General features: G+C 40.7%; 2 protein-coding genes across 6 annotated transcripts; one reads left to right on the top strand and one right to left on the bottom strand.

The window, feature by feature from the left end:
- The first annotated feature begins 1,283 nt into the window (after nucleotides 1–1,283).
- Nucleotides 1,284–15,717, top strand: pkp1a (plakophilin 1a). Its single transcript, XM_078798084.1, has 15 exons — nucleotides 1,284–1,557; nucleotides 3,118–3,239; nucleotides 6,398–6,565; nucleotides 6,647–6,801; nucleotides 6,873–7,014; nucleotides 7,478–7,685; nucleotides 7,760–7,928; nucleotides 8,952–9,069; nucleotides 9,563–9,727; nucleotides 9,801–9,977; nucleotides 10,946–11,099; nucleotides 11,191–11,377; nucleotides 11,520–11,604; nucleotides 14,781–14,894; nucleotides 14,991–15,717. The coding sequence occupies exons 1-14, from the start codon at nucleotides 1,386–1,388 to the stop codon at nucleotides 14,853–14,855; spliced, it is 2,097 nt and encodes a 698-aa protein (XP_078654210.1). The 5' UTR covers nucleotides 1,284–1,385; the 3' UTR covers nucleotides 14,856–14,894; nucleotides 14,991–15,717.
- Nucleotides 15,718–16,183: 466 nt separating this feature from the next.
- Nucleotides 16,184–22,151, bottom strand: tnnt2a (troponin T type 2a (cardiac)). 5 transcript variants are annotated; one of them, XM_078797904.1, is made up of 12 exons: nucleotides 22,093–22,133; nucleotides 21,797–21,871; nucleotides 20,282–20,311; nucleotides 20,076–20,097; nucleotides 19,704–19,770; nucleotides 19,211–19,327; nucleotides 19,063–19,140; nucleotides 18,880–18,990; nucleotides 18,704–18,813; nucleotides 18,527–18,617; nucleotides 16,678–16,718; nucleotides 16,184–16,330 (listed from the first exon to the last, which is right to left on the bottom strand). In XM_078797904.1, the coding sequence occupies exons 5-12, from the start codon at nucleotides 19,755–19,757 to the stop codon at nucleotides 16,297–16,299; spliced, it is 636 nt and encodes a 211-aa protein (XP_078654030.1). In that variant the 5' UTR covers nucleotides 19,758–19,770; nucleotides 20,076–20,097; nucleotides 20,282–20,311; nucleotides 21,797–21,871; nucleotides 22,093–22,133; the 3' UTR covers nucleotides 16,184–16,296. The 5 variants fall into 5 exon arrangements, with proteins under 5 accessions (XP_078654030.1, XP_057939759.2, XP_057939764.2 ...); XM_058083776.2 differs by lacking the exon at nucleotides 22,093–22,133 and having other exon boundaries at nucleotides 19,704–19,767; nucleotides 21,797–21,868; XM_058083781.2 differs by lacking the exons at nucleotides 19,704–19,770; nucleotides 20,076–20,097 and having other exon boundaries at nucleotides 22,093–22,151.
- Nucleotides 22,152–22,728: the final 577 nt, after the last annotated feature.

Genomic DNA, 22,728 nt, shown 5'->3' with positions numbered 1-22,728 from the left:
AAGGATTCTGTGTCCAGCTTTACCTGTCAGGGCTGTCAATCGATTAAATTATTTAATCGCAATAATGTGTACATAGTTAACTCAGAATTAATCACAGTTGGAAACACTGTTTACGCTGCGCCATTGTTTATTTGTGATCCATGATTGCACCTACACAAGGATTCTGTGTCCAGCTTTCCCTGTCAGGGCTGTCAATCGATTAAATTATTTAATCGCAATAATGTGTACATAGTTAACTCAGAATGAATCACAGTTGAAAACACTGTTTACGCTTCGCCATTGTTTATATGTGATCCATGACTGCGTCTACACAAGGATTCAGTGTCCAGCTTTACCTGTCAGGACTGTCGATCGATTAAATTATTTAATCGCAATAATTTGTTTACAGTTAACTCAAAATTAATCACAGTTGGAAACACTGTTTACGCTGCACCACTGTTTATATGTGATCCATGATTGCGTCTACACAAGGATTCTGTGTCCAGCTTTCCCTGTCAATTAAATTATTTAATCGCAATAATTTGTTTATAGTTATGCCCTGTGATTGGCTGGCGACCAGTCCAGGGTGTACCCCGCCTCTCGCCCGAAGACAGCTGGGATAGGGCACCCCCCGCGACCCTCGTGAGGAAAAAGCGGTGGAAAATGAATGAATGAATGTTTATAGTTAACTCAGAATTAATCACAGTTGGAAACACTGTTTACGCTGCGCCACTGTTTATATGTGATCCATGATTGCGTCTACACAAGGATTCTGTGTCCAGCTTTTTGATTAAATTATTTAATCGCAATAATTTGTTCATAGTTAACTCAGAATTAATCACATTTAATCGCAGCTGGAAATTAGTTTTTATCTATAATAAGTCGGGGAAATGTCTTTGTAGTAAATGATTTGATGCAAAACTACAACAAAAATATGAATATACACTCAGGAAGCATATTTTATTTATTACTATTTGTCTTTGCAAAGAGTTTTTGTGTCCAATTACAGGCTTAGTATGTCATTACAGTACACCTCCAATACAGTAATGCATTAATTTGACAGTAAAATACACATCATTAGGTACACTTGCACCAAATTAGATCCATTATAAGAGCCTTTAAAAAAAGTAATAAAGTATGAATTTAACAATAAGGTAGGCGGGGCAGTTTATTACACTAAAATATTTGCAGTTAATCTGCACCTGCTTGAGAACAGTCCGCCCCCCCTGCCCCCCCCCCCCTTCCACTGCGGGCGGGGCTCCGGGTGGAGCGCCCAGCCCAACCTCCCACTGATGTCTTCCTGACTTTCTGTGCAAGTCTGTCCCAGTCGAAGCGCGTTTCTTCGGGCTGAAGGCAGCTACTCTTGGACGGTCCGGTCCTGGTCGAACTCCAACAGCAACAACAAGATGATCGCTGCGGAGCCGCTGCGTTCGGCCACGGCGGTGGGCAGAGTGGAGGACACCTCCCTGGCCGTGCCCTCCGACGCCAGGCTGCACACAGGGGCGCACCGGGTGCTGGATCAAGTGCAAACCATCAAGAGGAGCAAGTCTAAACACGGCAAGAACGGCACTCCTACAAGTACGCAACAACTTTATTGTCACACATAACAACCCTGCATGCTTATTAGTGTATCTGTGATGTTTATTAAGCTGTTGCTCCGGTTGATCTTGTGTATTTATCCATGCACTGCGCAACAGAAACGCTTTTTACGCTGCGCCATTGTTTATATGTGATCCATGATTGCGTCCACGCAAGGATTCTGTGTTCAACTTTCCCTGTCAGGGCTGTTTTGCACCCTCCAGAGAGGAATGTAGCCCCCCTGTACATGTACACACCCACCCACAAATATTTTTCTTTTCTTTTTTTATTGGGTGTGAAAAGTCTTGTGCACATGATAAGATTTTTTTGGAAGATGCCCATCCTTGGATGGTTGGAATTTTTGGCATAGATAAATTGGTAACCCGAGTAGATAACAACATGATGTAAGTGTGTGTGTGTGTGGGGGGGGTACAGTAATTATGTGTCTACTGTCTGTAGAACAGGTACTTGAATGCACCGTGTTACAAACATCTTTGCCATCATTGTGACAAGCACAATCCTTTAATGATGCAGCCGGTCTCGATACGTAGCGATTCTTACCAATTCGTTTATGAATCACGCATGACGAATAAATGTGCTCAAACACGTTCATGCTCAATAGACTCAAAAAGACATAATGTCATGTCTGTCTCACACCCATACACTAAGGCAATGGTTCTCAAACCGTTTAGACCAGGGGTCTCAAACACGCGGCCCGCGGGCTGGATGCTACATGGTATCATGTACCCAGAAAAAAATATTACGTTTGATTCATGTTCATGTTAAAGGTTAAATAACTGTTAATAGTTATCCTCCCTATCCATGTGGAAGTGGTAAGTTTTTGGCTATTTAAGTTTAAAGGAAATAACTTGCAGGCTACCGTTTAGGTGGCTAGCTCTCTAGTTTGCAAGTTAGCATGTGTCTCAAGACCCTGCAGTTGCGCAATATGTTGTAAATAAAAAGAGTATAAATGTGACTATAGTCGTGTTTTGTCATGTCTACAGGGCTCTAATAATCTGAAAAAAATCATTTGTCTACCCACCAATTATATGTGGTTTCTTAAGTTTTTATTATTTGCCGTTTTATTATTATTATTATTATTATATTTATTTATTACTGATTGATTTTCTTTATTCTTGATTTGTTTATTTTTTTTCATCTTATTTTGTGCAGAAAAATAAAAATTAAGATATTTGAGAACAGTGGAATATTTTATCAGAGCTTTTATTGTAGAAAATCGGAACACATATTTTTCTGTTTTTAATAAATTTTTTTTTTTTTTTTTTGGAAAACCTGATGCGGCCCAGTCTCACCCAGACCCTAGCTCCAGTGGCCCCCCAAGTAAATTGAATTTGAGACCCCTGGTTTAGACAAACAAAGCACACTAATCCAAGGAAATAGGTGCAGATTCTGGAAGATCTACAAAGTTTACATGTGGATTATTGTGTGTAACTGCTCTATAGGAGTCCTTAACTCAACACAAATGGTCATAATGAGCTTAATAGACATTAAAAAATGTTTGATTCTGTTTCTACTCTCATAAGTCAACTCTTTCCACAGGTCCCACTTTGCCGTCTTTGACTCCACTGGGCGAGTTCTCAACGTTCCAGTTCCTACCCCCCAAAGTCAATGGTACATTCGGTCGCAGCCAGTCTACCAAGTCGGCAGGCTACAACAAAGCGGTAATTGTTTCTCTTGTTGAAGACTCTCAATGCTTTCTGCAGCTATTCATTCCAAAAGTCCGACTTCGATGTAAAAGGAGGTTTCATGTGTTGCTGGGCCATCAGTTGACCACTCTGCGGATGAGTTAATCATTGATTAATTCAGTACTTGGCTGTAACCGTGATTTTTAAATCGGTGACTGTAATGGAAACCCTGATTTGTGGTACTGGTACTGGTGTATAAGGCAAATCACCCGCAGGCCACAGGTTTGAGACCACTGCTTGCAAGCGCATGTATTTGTAATGCATTAGGCAGAGATCAGTCGAGCCAATTCCCTATTTAATATCTGCACAATTGAATGCAATCCTTCCATTGAAAGGTGGCTTTCTTATGAAAAATGAAAATAAAAGGCAGTGACAGGTCGCCTCTGCAACAATCTGTGCATCGTTTCTGTTAGCATACTCAATCTTTAATGCTGTCTTTTAATGTTTCATAACCAATCATTAATCACCTCAGGTCAGCGTGAGGTCAACTCGGGATTTAACCTGAAATGCGACTTAGTCAGAAGTGTAAATACGGTATATTATTTGACTTGCTGACAACGAGTTGAGGCGATTGAAGGGAGTGCGGTTACGGTTTTTCTCATCACGCCCTTTTAATATCTGTCATGACTTGCTTGGTGGTTGCGTTTCTTAACTTATCTGTATTTCAGTTTTTTGTAATGCTACGAGTTTGCGTGGTTTATGATGATATGATTATTACATTTGCTTTATTTTGTCTCTTTATATTTTGTCTTCATCTTTATATTTGAACATCTTCGACCAAAAAGTTCACATTTTTGTTTTTTTTTCCTGAAAAATCTGCAATTTTTTGTGAAGAAAACACATCTCATTCACCCAAATATAGTGGATTTTGCATTCTTGTAGTTCAGGATTCGTGACCCCCCCCCCCCACTCTAAAGTCGCGTTTTTTTGGTTTATGCCGTTGCACTTTGTCAGTCCTTGAACGCATCATACTTGTGTGCTGCAGAGCAAAAGTGAAACATCTATAACATCAATCCATCATCTTTTATTGTCATATGCATCTGGAGCTGAATCTAATCTCATAATTACAACATTTACTTTTATTGCAAATGGTGATCTGAAATCGAGGTAGGATGTCAACATCGAGGTGGAGCGAGCCGGCACATTGATGAGACCTACTGTCCCGTACGGAAACACCCTACCCCCCCCCCCCCCGTCCAATTTTTTGCACGCCGCACTTTGAAAGTAAACACTCTGTCAGCGCTTATCAGTTGGCTTGTTGAGCGATCCTCCCACTCGTCGTATTTGAAGAGCTCGCTGACGCTGTTGACACATCTGGAAGCTGAGCAACTCGTTTGGTCGAAGCAGGGAGGAGAGTCATTTCTGTGAAACCGATAAATGACGTTTTGACAAATTACAAAATCAGTCAGACAAAATAAACCACGGAATGATGTAATAAATGATGTAATAATGACCGGAGACTAGTTCCTTAGTTCTTAGTGTTTAGTCGTGTTTAGGGGGACGGAATGTACAGGTTGAGCTGGTGTGGTGCCGCCACCGTGCAGACAATGCTCCTCTGTGAGAAAGTGCTACTGCTGTGAGTCTCCAGTTCCAAGGGTATCATGTTACCTCCTGGTGTGTGTGACTGTTTGGTTCGTTCTGCTGCTCTCAACATAAACTCAAACAGGAAGGAAAGCGAAGGCGGGTAATGGTAATGGTAATGGTAATGGTAATGGTAATGGTTTTATTTCATTTGAACATGCATCAGATTACAATTGAGTGCATCCCATAATCAGTTCCCAGTTCTGGTACATCTGGTACTTTTACAATCAGTAACTGTTACATTTGTTCACCTCCTGCTTTCCTAATATAATTATTTTTTATTATTATTTTTTGTTTTATTTTTTTTTATTTTTTATTTTATTTTTTTATTTTATTTTGGTATGGATCAGATTACAATTGAGTGCATCCCATAATCAGTTCCCAGTTCCACATGTCCAAAAGGAGTAGGAAGAAGCAAAGCTTATTAAATCCTACCCCTCCATCTGGTACTTTTACAATCACTAACTGTTACATTTGTTCACCTCCTGCTTTCCTAATATAATTATTTTTTATTATTATTTTTTGTTTTATTTTTTTTTATTTTTTATTTTATTTTTTTATTTTATTTTGGTATGGATCAGATTACAATTGAGTGCATCCCATAATCAGTTCCCAGTTCCACATGTCCAAAAGGAGTAGGAAGAAGCAAAGCTTATTAAATAATACCCCTCCATCTGGTACTTTTACAATCAGTAACGGTTACATTTGTTCACCTCCTGCTTTCCTAATATAATTTAATTTTTTTTTTTTTTATGATTTTTTTAATTTTATTTTGGTATGGATCAGATTCCAATTGAGTGCATCCCATAATCAGTTCCCAGTTCCACATGTCCAAAAGGAGTAGGAAGAAGCAAAGCTTATTAAATCCTACCCCTCCATCTGGTACTTTTACAATCACTAACTGTTACATTTGTTCACTTCCTGCTTTCCTAATATAATTTTAAAACATTAAAAAAAAATTTTGATTAATTTTATTTTATTTTAATTTCTTTACAATGCCATAATGGGTACCATAGTGCGTGTCAATATAGTGATATATATAGCACATCATGACTGGTTCAAGACTCTTCATCCTTGTATTTAGCAAACATCAACTGCTTGTATTGTTTCTTGAATTGGCTCATCGTTGTGCATTGTTTGATTCCCTTACTCAATCCATTCCATAGTTTGATTCCACATACTGAAATGCTATGCTAACGTAGTCCTAGCATAGAAGTGTTTCAAATGTACTTCTTCCCTGAGATCATATTTCTCCTCTCTTGTAGAGAAGTATTGGATGACATTTTTAGGTAATTGGTTATTTTTAGCCTTATGTATTATTATTTTAGCTGTTTGAAGATGAACTATATCAGCAAGTTGAAGTATTTGTGATTTTAGAAATAAGGAGTTAGTATGTTCTCTGTAGGCGGCATTATGAATTATCCTTACTGGCCTTTTTTGCAGTACATTATAGCGAGTGAAGATTGCTTTTTATAGTTATTATCCCATATTTCCACACAATAAGTAAGATATGGTAGACTAATTGAAATGAAATCTTTGTTTTCATTGAATAGCTGTACGCCCAAAAGACCCGATCTCTGTCCTCCAAAAGCTTGGGAAGAAGACATTTCAGCTCCTCGGGTGCATGGGAGCAACAAATCAACGCTTCCAATTGGCCTCAAGGTCCCGCTGAGCTGAAACCCAGTCGCAGCGATCCTGCTCTGGCTCCAGGAGTCATCATGGTGATCAACTTTTTTCTGATGTGTGACATGTTCCTGCAAGCACTTCTATGTTTTTGTCATATTTAATTGTGTTTTATTTAGAGAACCAAAGGTCAGACTGTCCAGAATCAGGTGAAGAGACACAGCACTTATTCTATTAACAATGGCTTCCAAACGGCTACCGGCCAACAACGGATTATAGGACAACCTTCCCAGTCGCAGACAATCAAAATGTCCAAGGTGGAGCAGAAATCAGCGTGAGTTTGTTTCATTACTCTTCAAGGTTTTATGAAAAGACGTCGTTTTCACCTTCATGTGTTGTCGCTAGTGCCAACATTGCACCAGGCGTATCCGATCTGACCATTAAGGAAGCTGTGGAGTTCCTGTCTCACCCTGAGGAGAAGTTCCAGCTGTGTGGTGCCACCATCATCCAGCATAACACCTTTAAAGAAGATCGTGCTAAGCAAGAGGTCAGAATGTTGTTCGTTTAGTCAAAGAAGACAAAATTAATCTCCTCAATCTTCTACATCTGTCTCTCTCACACCAACTACCCTCATGTCCTCCTTCGCTACATCTTCTTCTTCTTCTTCTTCTACGCCTCCTACCTAGCAGTTCCTCTGGACATGTCCCCACCATCTCAGTCTGGCCTCTCGGACTTTATCTCCAAGGCCTATAACATGTAATGTTCCTATGATGTACTCCTTCCCGATCCTATCCATCCTGGTCACTCCCATTGAGAACCTCAGCATCCGCTTCTCTGCTACTTCCAGTTCTGCTTCCTGTCTTTTCCTCAGTGGAATGTGAAAATTATGATTTTATCATTATTATTAATAATAATTGTGATAATAAACTGTCGTCCAATCATCACGTAGTATATTTAAGTGTTGACCATATCTCTGAATTTGTAGTCCAACTCATGTGTTTGTATATCAGGTTTTGCAACTCGGAGGCATCCCCAATCTGGTGACTCTTCTGCGTAGCCCCAACCCGGCTGTGAGTCAGGCCGCCGCCGGGGCTTTAAGGAACCTGGTGTTCAAAAACCAGAGCAATAAGCTGCAGGTTCAACACTGCGGCGGCATCGCCAAAGCCCTGCAGTTACTAAAGGAGACGGATTGCTCCGAGACACAGAAACAAATCACAGGTAGACCATCTGAAAAACTGTAAAAAAACCGCATCACTGAGCGAAACTTTCATGGTCGTCGTCGTTTTCGACAGGCCTGCTCTGGAACCTTTCTTCTGCCGACGAACTGAAGGGAGAACTTATCGCCACGGCGTTGCCCGCATTGACGGAGAATGTGGTGGTGCCGTTCACCTGCTGGTCAGATGACAGCGCCACCAACAACATTCACCCCGAGGTCTTCTACAACACCACAGGGTGCCTGCGGTAAGACCGCTTCAGGGATCCAGTCTCACGGAACGGAATAACACGGATACTTCATTCAATTCAGTGAATAACGATGTTGGGGAATCGGTACACACTCAGTACTTTTAAAAAGTCCTTACGGCACACAGCCTCCATTTGGTAATGGTAATGGTAATGGTAATGGTTTTATTTCATTTGAACATGCATCAGATTACAATTGAGTGCCTCCCATAATCAGTTCCCAGTTCCACATGTCCAAAAGGAGTAGGAAGAAGCAAAGCTTATTAAATCCTACCCCTCCATCTGGTTACATTTGTTCACTTCCTGCTTTCCTAATATAGTTTAAATTTTTTTTATTTTATTTTTATTTTATTTTTATTAAAAAAAAATAATTTCATTTGAACATGCATCAGATTAGATCTGTAACTACAGTTACTGTTACATTTGTTCACTTCCTGCTTTCCTAATATAATAAAAAAATTTGATTTTTTTTTTTAACTTTTTAAAAACATTTTATTAAAAAAATATTTCATTTGAACATGCATCAGATTAGATCAGTAACTACAGTCACTGTTACATTTGTTCACTTCCTGCTTTCCTAATATAATAAAAAAATTAGAATTTATTTTTTATTAAAAAAATATTTCATTTGAACATGCATCAGATTAGATCAGTAACTACAGTTACTGTTACATTTGTTCACTTCCTGCTTTCCTAATATAATTTCATTTTGTTTTTTTTATTTTTATTATTTATTTATTTATTTTATAGATCAGATTACAATTGAGTGCATCCCATAATCAGTTCCCAGTTCCACAAAAAGGAGTAGGAAGAAGCAAAGCTTATTAAATCCTACCCCTCCATCTGGTACTTTTACAGTCACTAACTGTTACATTTGTTCACTTCCTGCTTTCCATAATACAGTTTAAGGTTTTTTTTTTTGTTTTTGTTTTTTAAATAATGTACCTCGTACCGAAGTACCGGCTTTTCAAATCTGACATTGTGATCCGTGATCGGGAACCACTTCCGTTCAAATTTGCGCAGGAACCTGAGCTGTGCCCAGCTGAGAGAGAGGACGGCCATGAGAGACTGTCGTGGTCTTATCGACTCCCTGATGTCGTATCTGCAGACCTGCGTGACGGAGGACAATCCCGATGATAAGGTAACACAGATTTAGTCCTGCGTTGAGTTTTCACTGAATCCGTGAATCCATAATTAGCCATGTTTACATGAGATTTTCCTCTTTCCGAATGACGTACCAGAAAACAATGGTATACATGGAAAAAGGAATATTCCAATCTCCTGTTTTACATGCACGGCTATAATCAAACGGAATAGTCAATTGGGCATGCGCAGTAAAACGTAAACAACATCATGTGATTCATCAAAGATGGCGGACGAGAGTGTGATTACCACAGTTGCTACTAATAAATAGTTTTTCGGATTGGCACTTTTTTTTCGGAATGAGGTGTATACAAAGGTTAGATTCTTTCCGTTTGACCAAATAACCCAAATGGAATCGGAATATTTGGGTCCATGTAAACGTGGCTATTGTTGGTTTCTGCCAATCTTGAATCTGGTCGATCTGGTTTTGTCGCCAGTACATCGCTAATGAATACGCTAACGGCTACAGTTGCTGTATTTTTCTCTCCTAGTCAGTGGAGAACTGCGCATGTGTCCTCCATAATTTGACCTACCAGCTGGAGACGGAGTCGCCCAAATGCTTTGCCAACTTCATCCCTTCGACAGAGAGCCAATCTGGCAGGAAAAGCCCTACAGTCGGGTGTTTCAGTCCCAAAAGCAATAAGGTTCAAAAGCAGGTAAATGTGCTAAATCCTACATCCCTTGTTGTTCTTCCGACTTTCCCGCTGACTTCTTCCTCCTCCTCTTCAGTTTTCATTCGACGCCGTTCGAGGAATGCTTGAAAACGATGACCCAAAAGGCGCCAAGTGGTTGTGCCATCCCAAAGCCATGCAGACCTACTTGTCTCTGCTCAACCTGTCCCAGAAAGATGGCACCTTGGAGGCGTGCTGTGGCGCCCTGCAGAACCTGACTGCCAGCAAAGAACTAGTGAGTGATGGGGATCGGTGTCGATGTATAGAATCAGTTTAAGAGATCAAGACATAGACATGGACTTTCTTTATTGTCATTGCACAATAAGAGCGCTAAAATCCTCACACAGCAACTTAACACAAAATGTAGCTAAGAAATATACAATACCAGGCTGCATGGGGGGGGGGGCAGAGATTCCCCCTGGTGGAAAGAGGCCCCGGTACTTGTCTTGTATATTTCTTAGCTGCCTTTTGAGTGTTAAGTTGCAGTATGATGATTTTAGCTTTCTCTGTAAAATGACACCGCGAGTCAAACTGTTATGAGTAATGAACTCCTACCATTTCCGGTGGGTTGACGAGCTTGTCTTGAGTTAATGTCCAGGTCTTGATGATTAAACGATTAGTTGCAGTTCTGAAGTAAAGTAAACCATTTCTTGGGGTTTTCCTATAAGCCTGTTTTGCGGTTTTAAAACTAGTGAGTGATGGGGATCAATGTCAATGTGTAGAATCAGTTTTAAAAATAACGTCAATCAAATTACTGGTGTTTCCAGTGTTTTTTATTTGACAGGAACCAATCCTCAAGCCAATCAAGAGCGCTAAAATCATCACACAGCAACTTAACACTCGGAAAATGTAGCTAAGAAATATACAGTAACAGGCTGCATGGGGGGGGACAGAGACTCCCCTTGTTGGAAAGAGGCAGCTGATGACCCATTGCAGGGCCCCGGTACTTGTGTTGTATATTTCTTAGCTGGCTTTTGAGTGTTAAGTTGCAGTGTGATGATTTTAGCGCTCTTTCAAATTGTTATGAGTAAGGAACTCCGACGATTTCCGGTGGGTTGACGAGCTTGTCTTGAGTTCACGTTTTCCTATAAGCCTGTTTTGCAGTTTTGAACTAGTGAGTGACGGGGATCAATGTCCAGTAGGAACTATTCAACTGATTCTCGATGTGGATGCACGTCTAAAAACGTGGCTCCCGTGTTCCAGGGATCCGGTGCCATCAGTCAGATCCTGGTCCAGAAGTTGGATGCTCTGTCATACATCACCCCTCTGTTAAAGTCACCTAACCAGAGCCTGCAGAAGGCCGCCGTGTCCCTGCTGGGTAACATGTGTCGGGGCGCCAACGTGAACGCCTCCATGGGTGAGACGCATCACATCTGCAGTCCAATCTTCACACGGTTCTTCTCATCTCCATGCAGCGGTTGTAAGCGCATCCTGTGCATTTTCTGCAGCAAAGCAGGTTCTGCCAGAACTCACCGGCATCCTCGCTGCCGGGCCCCGGGAGTTGGGGAACTCAGATGAAACTGTCGCGACGGCATGCAACACGGTGCGGAATCTGGTGTTGGCCGACCCCGAGGGCGGCAAGAAGTTTATGGATAGCAGTTTGGTGACATCGGTGGCGGACATTAGCGAGAATGCGTGAGTTATTAATATGCTCATTCAAATCATAACTGGAGTTTACTCAACTGAGACGGTATTGAACGATATGAAGCATTTTTTGTACTAAATTTAAAAAAATATAATGTATATTTTTACATATTTTTTTTCTCTTCTGTCACAGGTCTCTCCCCAAAGCCAGCAAAGCAGCCTCCGTCTTTTTGTACCATCTATGGAATGACAAAAACTTGCAAAACATTTTGAAAAAGGTAATCATAAAAACAACATAGTACTACAGTAAAGTCTCGTTATATCGATATTCTCGGGAGTCGGAAAAAATACCGATATAACCGGACTATCCATATATCCGATCCTGCGCCGAACTGCATTAAAAGTGGGCGGCATGTAATTTTCTCCTTGAGTTCATGGATTGCGTATCTAGCATGCTTTTGTACTACAATACATTTTGTACTACAGTAAATAAAAATAAACTTACGCTGTAGTGATTACCGGTTACCGGGACATAATTCACCCCGGAACTATCGATAGGGAAGGTGTTGCCACCCGGAGGGGTAGGCGCGAGGGACGGGGGTTTTCCGCTGTGTGTGCTGCACTCTGGTGGTGGAAGTGTGAAAAATAAAGTTGACTGGAAGCAGCCGTTCGCCGTGTTCTTTTTTGGTATTGAAATCCTTAAGCAAAGATTGATTTAAGCTGCTTTTGTATCGATATAAGCAGACCAAATTGGCTGGCGGGAGATGAAAAGGGCATCATAGTAACCGGATTATCATAATAACCGAGTATCGTACTAACGGAACTAATTATATCATAAAAGACTAGAAATTTGCCGGGAAATGAAAATAGTATCGTAATAAGTAGTAATTCGTTTTAACCGATATCGATATAACGAGACTTTACTGTACTTGCATGTTTAATACTTCACAAAAAAATTTTTTTTTTGCACGTGTCCTTCCACAAGCAAGCGAAACACGGACGGGCGTGTGTGTGTTTGTGTGCATTATTATTCAGGCAGCGCTGTCACTTTCCCTGTCAAGCCCCACCCGAGCCGTTCAGGGAATACAAAAACAGTCTCGCTGGAATCCCGGCAGACTGGTTCTCTCGGCGCTCGCCGTCTCTTGTGGCGGGGAGTGCAAAATGTGAGACTTTTAATAAGGTTCAGGATGCTTTTGACGCTGGCGTTCTGCAGTAGCTGTCAAGAAGACGCACTTAGCGTAGCCGCTTGGCTATTACGTAAAGAGGGGAGGGTGACATATGGAATGGACGGGATGTTCCAGCAACACGTTTGCATTTTTTTTTTTTTTTTACAGTTTCACAGTCCCGTCCAGTCAAGTCACATGGGACTTCGGGTTACTTTGTGTTGCTTCATGGTCCATAAGGATTCTTGGCAAAACGCTTTCATAGCATTTGTCCACTTTTATATATTTAACAACACAATGGAAGCTTGGATTTTGTCATTAATATGTCATTTTTAATCTTCCATAATGACTGTAGTTTCCAGTCCTCTTTATTTAACAGGAACCAATCCTCAAGCCAATCAAGAGTGCTAAAATCATCACACAGCGACTTAACACTCAACAAACAGGCTTATAGTGTTAAGTTGCAGTGTGATGATTTTAGCTTTCTCTGTAAGATGATACCGTGAGTCAAACTGTTATTAGTAATGAACTCCTACGATTCCCGGTGAGTTGACGAGCTCGTCTCGGGTTCAAGTCCAGCTCATGATTGGCTCCTATATTTTCTTCAGTAAACAATTCCTTGATGGGGTTTTCTTATTCGGTTTTGCTGTTTTGTAGCGCACAAATAGCTGGACTTAAAGACATTCTGAAAGAACCACCAAGGTTTTTTTTTAATTCATTTTGGGACTTGTCTTGTATATTTCTTAGCTGACTTTTGAGCGTTAAGTTGCTGTGTGATGATTTTAGCTTTCTCTGTAAGATGACACCGTGAGTCAAACTGTTGTGAGTACTTTATTCTTTATTTGACAGGAACCAATCCTCAAGCCAATCAAGAGCGCTAAAATCATCACACAGCGACTTAACACTCAGAAAATGTAGCTAAGAAATATACAATACCAGGCTGCTGGGGGGGGACAGCGACTCACCCTGGTGGAAAGAGGCAGCCGATGACCCATTGCAGGGCCCCGGTACTTGTCTTGTATATTTCTTAGCTGCCTTTTGAGTGTTAAGTTGCAGTGTGATGATTTTAGCTTTCTCTGTAAGATGACACCGTGAGTCAAACTGTTGTGAGTACTTTATTCTTTATTTGACAGGAACCAATCCTCAAGCCAATCAAGAGCGCTAAAATCATCACACGGCGACTTAACACTCAGAAAATGTAGCTAAGAAATATACAATACCAGGCTGCTGGGGGGGGACAGCGACTCACCCTGGTGGAAAGAGGCAGCCGATGACCCATTGCAGGGCCCCGGTACTTGTCTTGTATATTTCTTAGCTGCCTTTTGAGTGTTAAGTTGCAGTGTGATGATTTTAGCTTTCTCTGTAAGATGACACCGTGAGTCAAACTGTTGTGAGTACTTTATTCTTTATTTGACAGGAACCAATCCTCAAGCCAATCAAGAGCGCTAAAATCATCACACAGCGACTTAACACTCAGAAAATGTAGCTAAGAAATATACAATACCAGGCTGCTGGGGGGGGGGGCAGCGACTCACCCTGGTGGAAAGAGGCAGCCGATGACCCATTGCAGGGCCCCGGTACTTGTCTTGTATATTTCTTAGCTGCCTTTTGAGTGTTAAGTTGCTGTGTGATGATTTTAGCTTTCTTTAATATGACACAGTGAGTCAAACTGTTATGAGTAATGAACGCCTACGATTCCCGGCGGGTTGAGGAACTCGTCTCGAGTTCAAGTCCAGGTCGGGATTGGCTCCTACCATTTTCTACATTTTCCGTTTTCCTATAAGCCTGTTTTGCAGTTTTGTAGCGCACAAGTAGCTGGACTTAAAGACATGCTGAAAGAACCACCAAGGTTTTTTTTTTTAAATTCATTTTGGGACTTGTCTTGTATATTTCTTAGCTGCCTTTTGAGTGTTAAGTTGCTGTGTGATGATTTTAGCTTTCTCTGTAAGATGATACAGTGAGTCAAACTGTTATGAGTCATGAACTCCTACGATTCCCGGTGGGTTGAGGAACTCGTCTCGAGTTCAAGTCCGGGTCGGGATTGGCTCCGACTGTTTCCTACATTTTCCGTTTTCCTGTAAGCCTGTTTTGCAGTTTTGTAGCGCACAAGTAGCTGGACTTAAAGACATGCTGAAAGAACCACCAAGGTTTTTTTTTTAATTCATTTTGGGACTTGTCTTATATATTTCTTAGCTGCCTTTTGAGTGTTAAGTTGCTGTGTGATGATTTTAGCTTTCTCTGTAAGATGACACCGTGAGTCGGTTCTGACTCTAACTTCTTTCTATCCACAGTTGGGAATGAGCAAATCATTATTCATTAACGACAACACCACAGCGGCATACAGGTCGGTGCAGATTATCGAGTGATGAGTGAGGGAGGAGCGGTGCAACGTTTTCCCCCCGCAGGTATGATGTGTCGGAATGCTAGTGTGTCTGTCTTCACAATGGCAACTTTGGTACGAAAACTCAACCCTTTGTGTCTTCCTCCTATGCATCGTTTAGATGGAAATCGGCATGTCGAGGCCACGCCCTTGCAACAACACGGGAGGGTAAAATAAACACCTTCACGTTCCACTTGCTTGAAAAAGCTTTAGCGATTATAAATTTATGTCTGCGGTACATATGTCGAAGAAAAAAAAAAGCATAAATAATCCTGCAGTGTATGTGTATTATTTGGATTTGAGTGTGTGTTTTTTTTTTTTTTTTTGCTTTGTTTACTTGAGTCTTGAGTAGTAAATAAATGCAGTAACAGAGTTTGTCTGCTCATCACTCCATTTTTAGAAGATATTTGAGGATTCGTGGTAAGGAAAGTTGCTGGAAAATGAAACATCAATAAAGACGTTTATTGATATTACTAAACATAACATTGATTGCTTTACATCACTGTCAATTATATATGAAATAATCCCATATAAGACAGCCTAGCTTAGTTTATAGCATGAGACTTAATATTGGCAGCAAAATTTAACTAAGTCAAGTGAGGCCCGCAGTTCTTGCGGGGGTCTTTTGCGACCTCTTGAATCATGAGTTATTGTTGTGTTTTCGGGGTAATTTTGTTTGGCCGGATACTCCCTTAGAAGGTTCATCAATGTTTTTGTCATTTGTGGAAAATGGCTCTCACTGTGGTTTGCTGGAGTCCCGAAGGTTTATAAGATCTCAATGTCAGTAATGTTATATATAATTTTTTTTTTTTATTCTTTAATAATAAAAGTTTCATTTAACAACTGCATTTTTTGTTCAGTTGTGTTGTCCATGACGGAAATGTACATTTGTTAGCATGTCGGCCACACATCGGGAAGACCTGGGTTCGATTCTCTGCTTGGCAGCGGCATAGAAAATAGATAAATGGATGATGATCTGAAACATTTAAGTGAGACAAGCATGCATAAAAAAAATTCCCACCATGGTAGATATTAGTTTTAACTCTTTATACAGTTTTTACATCTCTTTTCTGCAGGTATGGACAGGAAGTAGTTATTGAAACCCAAATTCCTAAATTCCTTCATTCCTAAATTCAGTCGTAAATTGAGGAGGTGCTAGAAAGAGGAGTAACTTGACAGTCATGTCAGAGCTTGTCTCTCATTAAGAAGATGTTTCCTCCTTTTTTTTCGCTGGAAGCCTGAATGTGCTTCTGTGTCATTTTCCCGCTTTGTTGTTCAAAGTGTATCAGGAATCAAACAAGCACAGTCTTGAAATGGTCTGAAAGGGTTTTATTTATGTTCATGAATGCAGCAAAGATCCATGACGCACATACAGTATAGAAACAGCTGGAACTGCGGTTTCGGTGCGGAACGGCTAAATTGTTCATCTATTTCCTCAGACCCCTTTTGGTCCTCTTGGATCTGTTTTTAAAAGAACAAACGGCGTTAAGGAGCAGCCAATTGTTGCGAGACGCGATCGTCATCGCGCCTCCTGGTCCAAAAATAACAAGTCAGTTAAGCACACTGTGTGAAACATTCTGTGCTTGGAGGTGTGTCTCTTTGACAGATGCGCCACACCCGGCCTTGCAGGCAGTTCGCCCGGGCGGAGAGTAACAGCAGTGTGATGCATTCGTGTGCAACTTTACAGTCGTATTGCAGATTAGAAATGTGTTTCTTGACTTTCCCGTGCGGGACTTTTGTAAGACTTATTTTCTAATGTCTAACTAAGAAGACACTTGATCACACACAAAAAAAATGTGTTTACTTACGTTTTCTGATGGTCACTTACGCGGTTCCTCAGTACATTAATCTGTAATACAGAAAAAATTAATTAGCTGCATACATCATTCTTTGAAATCCAATACAAATTTTAAAGGGGACCAATTACCACTTTTTTAACCTTAACATGTAGTTAAACGATGCCCAAGGTTCAGATAATGACTTTTCCACATTTTGGAAGTAATCCCTAAAAGAAGTTGGGATGGCGCTAAACGCTCGGTTTCATAGTTTTTTTTTCTAACACTGGCTCTCTGTGACATCACAGAGTGCCTGGCTTCCTTATATGGGCGTGTGCTGTCTGTTTCTCTGTTTACGATGTTTTATTTTACAGCATTTTATTTGGGTTTTACGGAAAGCTACATTTGTTTACAATTCCGAACCAGGCAAACATCAGGCAGAGGTGGTTGGCGTTCCTGATTCCCTACCAGAAAAATAAAAATATTCTAATCTGTCAGCGGTATTTCAAACTGGATGCTGTAGCTGCTCTACAAGAGTCCACAACTCAAAACAAAGGGCTAAAAAATTAGCATCATCGATCCCCTTTAACATTCATAATATTCATTACATGCTAACAGTTTGTATTTTTCACAGCATATGAATGCACAATGTTGTGCGTCCTGATTGGTTGGAGTCCACTGTCGATCAATCTCCTTTGTGCATCACTGTCGCGTCTCATGTTGTGCGATCGCTAGCAAACAGTGAACTGTGAACTTTAAACTCGGCATGCAACTCTGCAAAACGTCGACCAAATTCATGCTTTGCTGGGACGAAATGCATGATGGGAAGCCGTTTTTTTTTTAATTCATTTTGGGACTTGTCTTGTATATTTCTTAGCTACCTTTTGTGTGTTAAGTTGCAGTGTGATGAGTTTAGCTTTCTCCGTAAGATGACAACGTGAGTCAAACTGTTGAACGATTTCCGGGTGGCTTGACGAGCTCGTTGTATATTTCTTAGCTACCTTTTGAGTGTTAAGTTGCAGTGTGATGATTTTAGCTTTCTCCGTAAGATGACAACATGAGTCAAACTGTTGAACGATTTCCGGATGGGTGGACGAGCTTGTTGTATATTTCTTAGCTACCTTTTGAGTGTTAAGTTGCAGTGTGATGAGTTTAGCTTTCTCTGTAAGATGACAACGTGAGTCAAACTGTGGAACGATTTCCGGGTGGGTTGACGAGCTCGTCTTGAGTTCACGTCCAGCTCGTGATTGGCTCCTACCGTGTTTCCTCAGTAAACAATTCCTTGATGGGGTTTTCTTATAAGCCTGTTTTGCTGTTTTGTAGCGCACAAATAGCTGGACTTAAAGACACGCTAAAAGAACCACCAAGGAGCAAATATTACATATGTACATTTGTTATAAAATTGCGAGCATAGATAACTGCAACAATATACTTCAGAGATCCCGAAAAATGGGATAAAAAATGGCCGAAATTGTTAATGCCCGCTTGAGAAGAGTGCATAAAGTGTATGCTAACAGGTTTTGCGGCCTTTAAACTTTTATAATAATTATAAATAAATTATGCTGGCTAGTTTGCGGAACCTAAACTCTTGATAAACGAGGGAACACTGAATAAAAAATCCTTATATTCGAGAAAGTGATGCATGGGAAATACAAAGACCCTTCCGGGGAAAAAAGTGGCTCAAATGAACAAAAAATCGGGAGATGTTATGCTAATTTTCACGCATGTTGAAAACAAAAAATTTTAAATAAAACAAAAAAGTAGATAAAATAATAAACATAATTTTTCGGCAATGTTGCAAAAGCAAAATTATTGTACTGACGTCATTAATTGGTGCAGCCATATTCTGTTTATATGCAAATTAAATAAGTCAAAAACACACCTCATATTTTTGGCTGCTGATCTGGTGCAGCAATTCAAACTTCTCTGCCTCCAACTGGTGCATCCACTCCCACAACTCCTTCGCTTTCGCTCTGGGAGCCACAAATAAAGACCTTTTTTTTTTTTTTTACGATTTTCTGAAAACCTGCAAATACTACAATAATATTTATCCGCATACTTGAGCTGCTCCTGGTTGGAGTTTTCAATATCGAGAGATTTCCGTCTTTCACTCAGGATCTTCTTCTTCTTCTCTCTTTCGGTCTGCTTCTTGCCGCTACGCTTCTCCGTCTGTGTGAAGAAGGAAAGTACACTCGTTCCTGGCTCGCCTTTGACCTGGACCACGGATCTCCTCACCAGTTTCTGCATGTAACCCCCAAAGTGCAGACTAGTCAGTGTTTTCTTCTTCTTGGCGTCGTCCTCCGCTCGTTTTTTGGCTTCTTCCTCCTCTTTACGAGCTCGCTCGTCCTGCACAAACATGGACAAGAGACGTCGGGAGTTAGTTAGTTGGAGAAGCCATAGAAGATATCAGAGCTGTACCTCCACACGCTTTTGCCGCTCCTTCTCGCGTTCGCTGCGGATTCTGTGCTGCTCCGCTCGCTCAGAGCGGCGGCTCTCCTGTACGCAAATGTAGAACAAAATCAAAAATCAAGCATCCTAAATAGATCATATGTTTTAGGACGCTTACTATTCGGTCTTTGAGCTGTATGAGCTCGTCTTCTTCCTTCTTTCGGCTTTCAAAATGAACCTCGATCAACATTTGAAGCTCCATCAGGTCCTTCTCCATTCGTTTGCGATGTATGTCCTACACAAGGGACGACGCTCGTTATAGCAATGGACGTTAAACACTCATGACAGTTAAGCTAACGAGATTGCCAAAGTCGAAAAGAAAGTGTTCACCCCTGTGGACATACTAGCCAATCAACGACTTGATTACAAAATAATAAATAATAATTATTACAGGTCACTGACACATATACACGGTACACGTTTAGCAGCATGATAACAAATCATAGCAACTTCGGATTAATCCATGTCAATTTCAGACTTAAAGTAAAGTACAGATGGAAGCCCCACACATTTCTGGTGAAACGACGCCCACTTCCGGTTTATACCCCGCCCACTCCGAGTACAGATACAGATAAGGGATACCCTCCGGCGGTGCCTGTCCCATAACTCACATCAAAATCCACTTTCTCTCCATCTGGAATCTTGGGCGGGATGAGGTTGGGCATGATAAATGGCCTGCAGGGGGAGGATAAACATTCCCGATGTTGAAAGAGAACGAGACTTGAACTTTGGTCTTGTGGTGTTTGGGTAATTCTATATTAAAGGGGACCTATTATGCTTACCCTCCCGTCCGGCTTCTTAGCTACTCTGACAAAGACAAAGTGTGTCCGACAAAGAGCGCAATGACGAAATACAGCTGGGATAGGTGCATATTCTGGAAGATCTACTATTTTCTGTGTGGGTTATTGTGTGTAGCTTGCTCTATAGGAGTCCACGACTCGGAAAATTAGCATAATAGGTCCCCTTTTAAGGATCGTACTTACTTGAATTTTGGTTTTGTTTCCTCTTTGTTGTGAAGCGCATTGAAACAAGAGAAGACATTAATTTATTTATTCAAGACCGTGCAGACTCGGAAATGACTCAAAAATTAGCATGCTATGACTATGGACTACATTATGTAAGCAATGGTAAAATGTATTTCGTAGAAAGAGCGCACACATGACGTCATTGATGGCGTTGTCAGGGTTACCTTCTCCGTCTTCCGCTTCTGCGTCGCCATCTGAAAGCATAGCACAATGTTTGTCAGGCTAGCATTACCGAATGACAGGAAATGGCGAGACAAGTAACAAATTCGCTTGTTGGGGTTTTGATGAGTGGTTTTAAACGAGACCTATTGTGCTCATTTTCCGGCCCTTTGTAGTGCATTGTGGACTCCTACAGAGCAGCTACACACAATAACCAGCTCACAAAGCTTTTTAGTTCTTCCAGAATCTGTACCTATTCGGCTATATTCTCTAACCACTTGTGCCTGATGGTGGTATTGTTAGGTATTGCAACCAAGTACACAGCAGCGCAGTGCTTTGGGGAGGGCAAAGTGTTTATATACAAGTCCCTCTGTGATGTCACAAAGGAACTGTTTTACCACGCCTTTTCAAACCAGAGCGTTTTGAGCCATCCTCAAAACAAAAAAAAGTTGCCACAATGCGCCTTTCCTTTATGAAATAGTAGTGATAGTAATAGGGCAATAGTCATAAAATATTCATTAAAAAATGCAAACTCAATCTAATTTCACATTAAAGTACACAAAAATTAATAATATTACAGTGAATGTTATTTTATTACTGTAACTATTAATAAGAAATGACATTTTTTGAATGTTTCAGTGAGCTGCGATTTGTCCTACTTTTTTGACGGTCATTGAACGCACCATCAAACGTTCTCCATACACAGAGGTATGTATGGATGTATTTGGATATATTTGGATGTATTTCCCTCTCTTTTTCCTTCAACTTATACTTGCCCCCAAATGCTGATACAATGTGGGAACCCGTAAAGGTAAGATTTGATGACTTTGAGTGATAATGTGCATCATTGTGGTAGTTCGATGCTAAACGGCTAATGCTAGCACAACACGGTGGTCACATTGATAGCCCGTCAATAGCAGCCGGAATTCCCAATTTTAGATGACAGGATTAGGAATTATGGGCAAAATTCGTCCCCCAAAAAAGTGCAGTTCCCCTTTAAGTCCCCCCCCACACAGACATCTCACCCACGCAATCCACTATTTCAGAAGTACTGGAAGAGGCTATCATTATCTGTAATTACAACATAAGTATGGAATCTGTGACCGCTGGATGACACCCGGGCCTCCTTAGATCACAATATAGAATAACTGGACTTTCAACATTCATATTTTATCATTGTGGAGATTCCAAATGGAACTTGTTATATAACTTGAAGCCTGAAACAATCAAGTACTAGCGTGCTACAAGCTAGCTCATGTTAATCCTGAATGATGAGCTCGTGCTAGCTAGCTAGCTAGCTAGCTAAATCTAGCTAGCTAAATCTAGCTAGCTAGCTTTAGCCTCGGGCTGACGTTCCGTCATGTTACGGTAAGAACACAACATATCTCGGCAAGTAGCTGCAGTCCGTCACATACCAAAGTGAAGTGTGACTCAAGATAAACTTCCCAAGTAGTGTCTGACCCACGAAAACAAGACACATTCGTCATCGTTTGTGTTCTGTCGGTCTTTGACTTGCATACCTTCTTCCTTGTCATTTTCACCGGCTTCTTCCTCCACCTCCTCATCTTCTTCCTCTTCTGCTGTGACTTTATCTTCTTAACAGAATTTTGCACAAGACAAAGTCACAATGAGGAATTAAAACTGAAATTTTACAGTGTTTAGTGTATATAGAGTGTTTACAGTATATGTATCTGTATATATGTGTGCGCGTATATATTTATATCCGCCCATATCAGTGAAAAAGCACGCATTATCGGGATAGTATAAAATGTGTATGTTTATAGAATATATACAGTATATATATATCAGACTGTACCTTCCTCTTCCTCCTCCTCCTCCTCCTGCACCTCCTCTACCTCCTCTGCAGAAATAGGAACAGTTTATATAAGTAACAAAAGCTACCATCTGCAAATTTGGACTCATCAATAAGTCTTATTTACTGCTACATTAGTGTACTGTTCAAAGTTGGTACAGTGAGACCCCCCCCAAAAAAAATCAAATTTTAAACATTATGTGGCTCAAAAATCAACATTCAATTAATTTTCAATGGTTGCTATGAAGTTCATTTCAAGTCCTCTGGCGCCACCAAGCGGTTAAAAGACTGTATGTGTATACTTGGCCCTCAAAATCTGGGTTCACTTTCATAATGAGAAGGATTTGATCATACCCGGCACCCGGAAGTGGTTAATGAAAGAGCAACTGGGAAAGTAGCACCAATAGGGGAAGATCACATATACTGGAAATGTGCAATAACAGAATGACAGCTCCGAAATCTACGATGCAGTCAAAAGCGTCAGCAATGGGTGCTTGTCATGTATCGCCTCACATAGCAACAAGGAAAATGAAGAGATGACTTACCTTCCGCCTCCCTGTGAAAACCAAAACAAATACATAACTTATGATGTGCATCACATAGCCTAGCATGCTATTTTACGCAGTATATCAGTAAACT

This window comes from Doryrhamphus excisus, linkage group LG17, assembly GCF_037039965.1.
Source record: "Doryrhamphus excisus strain RoL-2023G ecotype Guam linkage group LG17, RoL_Dexc_Guam_v1.1, whole genome shotgun sequence".
NCBI classification, from domain to species: domain Eukaryota; kingdom Metazoa; phylum Chordata; class Actinopteri; order Syngnathiformes; family Syngnathidae; genus Doryrhamphus; species Doryrhamphus excisus.
Note: the sequence above shows the minus strand (reverse complement) of the source record. Positions and strands in the feature narration are given on the sequence as shown.